General features: G+C 29.3%; 1 protein-coding gene across 1 annotated transcript; it reads right to left on the bottom strand.

Annotated features, from left to right (window-relative positions):
* Positions 1-1747: 1747 nt before the first annotated feature.
* LOC122850605 (H/ACA ribonucleoprotein complex non-core subunit NAF1) lies at positions 1748-3894 on the bottom strand. Its single transcript, XM_044149741.1, has 5 exons — positions 3454-3894; positions 3272-3374; positions 2561-2829; positions 2353-2477; positions 1748-2246 (listed from the first exon to the last, which is right to left on the bottom strand). Exons 1-5 carry the CDS (start codon positions 3627-3629, stop codon positions 1903-1905), a joined length of 1017 nt encoding a protein of 338 aa, XP_044005676.1. The 5' UTR covers positions 3630-3894; the 3' UTR covers positions 1748-1902.
* Between the last annotated feature and the right edge of the window lie 994 nt (positions 3895-4888).

The following is a 4888-nucleotide window of genomic DNA, read 5'->3' as shown; positions in this document are numbered from 1 at the left end:
TGGAGAAATGGCGGACAAATCTCTCCACCCTCTCTCCAACTTTCTCCACTATTTGTTCAATTTTTTTCTAACTTTTTCAATTTTCAATTTTTCCAAAAAAAAAATGACTAATTATTAATTGTTAAATAACGCAAAGCATAATGATGTTTATTTTTTTTGAAAAAAATGAAAATTCGAACACTTTTTTTCAAAAAAGTTGATATACCTGAGGTACTTGGTCTAAAAAACTCCCATGATCGTTTCATCAAATTGATGAATGTGGAAAAATTTCTCCTCGTCGTTGATTTCGGAAGAATTTCTCTGTGGTAAAATATTTTTTTTCACACGTTTCTCCGCATGGGTCAATTTGGGAGAAATTCGGAGTCATCGCGGAGAAATTCGGAGTAATTGCGGAGAAATATTTTCACCAGGGAAGACGCATTTTTACAGTCATGAAAAGTCTCGTGAATCCTTTAATTGTTTTGTAAATATATAATAATATGCCCTTTGTAACGAGACGGAATGCTCCTGTGCATGTTTCGATGATTCCCACCACATTTACCTATCGCGTGTAGGAGAACACAACACGGCCAAGCATCGCATTGGGGAACCATTTATCAAGGATAATTTTACATTTCACATCAAAGAAGCTGATATGATTGAGTAATTGTTTTTATTTTTTTGTAATTATTAATATTTATTGAATTGAAATTCAAGTAATTTTTCGAAAATAAATTTTCAGTGCAAATATTGAATTGAATAATTTTGAAACTCAGGGAATATCAAATTATACAATAAGTAAAGCAAAATTTGATTTGGTAGCTGAAAAAATTAATATTGAAATACTATTTCCAAAACTATATATGAAAGGTATTTATAATATTGACGGTAATGACACTGATAAAACTGAAATTTTAATAATAAACGGAATTTTTAAGTGAGTAATTTTTTTTTCTTATCAAACTTTGATTGATATACTAACATTAAATTTTTTTTTCTTTATTGCAACACTCACAAATTTTTTTTTTTCAATATTGGTATCAAACTGAAAATAATTTCAAACCGACCTTCTATCGATAATGTTGATTTAAAAATTGCTCTTGGCTCACTTGATGTAAATACAAAATTATTAATGATTATCAACAATTACTTTAAACAAGTTTATTATATACAAAAAAAAACAAACTACAGAATATTTTTGAACGATGAATATGTTAAATAATTTTAAAACATATATTTCTTTTTTTAATAATAATTGTCTGCAAATGGTCTTTCTGGTGATAAAAGCTCTCCCATGATATTGAGCAAAACAATACCAGAAAAAGCACCACAATTTATTGACGATCATCAAGCTGAAATAGGTGCTCCAATAATTAAATTTATTAAAGAACTGCTAACAGAAAGACTCCAAGTTTTCAAAAGATTAACTAGTAATTACTAAGAATATTAAAATCTTAGAAAAAAAAATTTTTCAATTGAAAATGTCTAATATTGACAAGAATTTTTTTTTCTTTCATCAATTATTATTAATAAATCACGATTATAACAATATATATTTTTTGTCAATAAAAAATTAATACTTGAAAAAAGTATATATATATAAAAATTCATTCGGAAAAATAAAATGTTAGCATAAGAAAACAAAATTTCAAAAAATCAGAATTACTTGGTATGTTTATTATTTAATAACAAAAATATTAATACAAGTTATCAAAATTATTTAAATAACGTTAAATATTTTTTCAAAAAATATGAACATTTTATTTTGAAAAAAATTATGTCCAGCATTAATATACTTAAAAAAATTTTATTAACTAGATTTAATGGTAGACATTATTATTCAGCATTATTACTTTTGAAATCTTTAAATAGGATGATATCTTCAAGTAGCTGAATGAAAAAAAAATTATATGAATAAATCAGCTAAGAAGAGGCAGGAGGAGAGGATGCTTCTGCTGGTGCTGCTGGTAATGGTGATGGTGGTAGGGGTGGTGGAGGTAGTGGTGGATTTGATGACCAAGACCATGGTGAATATTGACCAGTAGATAATGATACTTGATTAACCCAGGGAAAAGATTGCCTTGACGGATCGACAAGCTCTTGAAATGTTGGTATCGGTGGAAATTGACATGGATATTGGCCATAGTGATTATTTCGATATGAATTATTATATCCTGGATGCTGTTTTTGATTTAGCCATGATTTTTGATGATTGTTTATTCTTTGAGAAACATTATGAGAGCTCCATGGATGCTTAGATTGCCAGTCTATGAAAGATTGCAAAAAAAAAAAACAAAAAAATTATTATGAGTTGATGAATTATTATATAGTTATATTATCAAAATTCATGATTTCAGATAAATTATAATTTACCTGATTTACGAGGGCGTTTAGCTGGAACATCAGAATTTTTTTTTGATCGCCTGTAAGCTGCTTCTTCTTCATCATCTGAGAAATGTGGTTCTTCACCAGGGTCAATTTCATCAGTTGCTTTAATTCTTTAAATGAAAAATATATACATAAATTGTTAAATTATTTTAGGATTAATTAAATAAATAAATACGCGTGTTTAATAACTCACTTTCGAAGTTCGCTTTCAAATACCAATGACGTATGCTCAGAATTTGGAACGAAATATACTGACATATTAGCTTCTACATTACTTTCTTTTATATGATTGGGTGTATTGAATCTAACACAATAATGTGGCTCTGTTACTTGACCAAAAACATCAAAAATTCGTCCAAGAACTCTTTTTCCTCGATCAAGAAAAAGTATTGTGTCTAAATCAAGTGTTGGTTTTCCTGTCATTGGTATCACAACGACCATTTGATCAACTGTCCACCCAACCTGTTCAAATATTTTTAATTTTTATTCAATTATTATATCATCTATCTTTTAATGGGCAAGACTACGATTTCTGTGGCGACAAAATTTTATCACTGATTTTCATGTGTCATTTTAAGATCCATTTTATATTCAACGATCGATATCTCGAGAACTATTCCAGATATTCTATTTCTATTCAGACCATAATACTCCTCAAGAAAAAAACTATCGGATTCATTTATAATATTATTCTTTTTTATTGACTAATTATTTTTATTTAAAAAAAAAAAAAGTAGAAATTCATATCTTGTAATCTTGATATCTCAAAAATTATTAGAGATATCAAAATTTCTTCTCGGCCATAATTTTTTGCTTAATAAGGTCTTTTCATATCAGTTCTAAAATTTTGTCGCCACGAAAATCGTAGAATCGCTTTTTAATGTCAAGTATTTTGGAAACTAACCTTGCCCAAAGGTTCACATAAAACTTCTTCAACTGAAATATTCAGCTGTTCAATTGGTGGAAGATAATCAAATTCTCCTTTCAGTTGACTTTTCTCTGATTTTCTATAATTTTAAGAAATTCAATATTTACAAATAATTTTGATTAAATGCTTTCAACATAACTTCAAAATGATAAATTTACTTTTTTGAAGAAGTGGTTTTGGCTGCTTGATCATCATTGTCATCTTCATCATCATCATCATCATCGTTTTCTAGATCTGAAGGTGGAGAACTATTTGAGCTGATGGTACTACTGGTTTCTTCTTCGCTTTCAGAGCTAGATGAGCTATCATATTCAACTAACCTGATTTGATTCATGTTAATATTATTTTTGGTTGCAACACGTAAAGATTATTATATTCGTATAGTGTCAACAATTGATAATTGTTTATAATAATTCACAGACTTCAAATATATTATTTATTATAAATACTCCATTATTCTCAATACTACCACGTGCATTGCAATGCTGCATGAGCCGAATTTCGACCCGAACAAATCCGAGCTAGTCCGAACAAACAACCAAAAAGCCCGCAGTCCAATTCACAGGGCAAATTTTTTACAATTTAGGGCTTTTTTTGCCAGTGATGGCGCTCGTCAAATTTTTTTTATATAGGGTGGCGTGATGGGTAAATGGTCGATTTTTGAGGTTTCTTACACTTACAGTAAGATACTGTAAGATACTGTAAGAAACTGTAAGATACCTGAGACGCCATTTTTGAACATTCTTACTGACTGTCGACTCGACAATTAGCTGTCATTGCTCGATATATGTTGGTACATGTATTTTATTTATTAAATAAATATATAAGATATCAAGGAAAAGCAGTGGCTATGAAAAGATGTAGCTCGGAAATTAATGTTGCCAAACAATTATGTTTTAAGGAAGTAATGTTGCTTGAAACAGAATTTTTTTGGCAACTGTAATTCCTTAGCTACATCTTTTCCTTAGCTACTGCTTTTCCTTGGACATTTGTATTTTTAAAAAATAAATTTACATGTATTTTATTCATAAAATAAATAAAAATGTCCCAGGAAAAGCACAAGGAAAAGCAGTAGCTACAGCTTATAAGGAAAAGATGCGTAGCTGAGGAATTACAGTTGCTTAAAAAATAATTCCTTATACCCACTCTAGCAACTGTAAATCCTTAGCTCCATCTTTTCCTTAGCTACTGCTTGTTCTTGGGATTTTTATTTATTTAATAAATAAATGACTTGTATTTATCGATAAAAAAAAAAAAACTGTGGCATGAAGGTTCCACTAAAAAATCATAGGAGGCACTGGGAACGCAGTGTAAAATACCTCGATGTATGAAATTAATAAGGTAAGATACAGTATCTTACATGGGTAAGATACCATGTAAGATAGCAAGGTATCTTACCTACCCAACACTGTAGGGTGCGTTCCGTGGCTATCCAGTCCGTACGAACTTCAAAATGGCGACGAAAAAAATGAAAATCCTAATAATGTTAAAAGTTACTATGATACATCACTATAGCCAGAGAGAAGGCCAGAGATTTATAAAAATTTAAAATATTAAGTATTACTATTTTTTTTAGGTTTAAGTTGGCAAAGT

The sequence above is a fragment of the Aphidius gifuensis genome, linkage group LG1 (genome assembly GCF_014905175.1).
Source record: "Aphidius gifuensis isolate YNYX2018 linkage group LG1, ASM1490517v1, whole genome shotgun sequence".
NCBI lineage: Eukaryota > Metazoa > Arthropoda > Insecta > Hymenoptera > Braconidae > Aphidius > Aphidius gifuensis.
The sequence above is the reverse complement of the archived record's forward strand: the minus strand, read 5'-3'. Positions and strand labels throughout refer to the sequence as shown.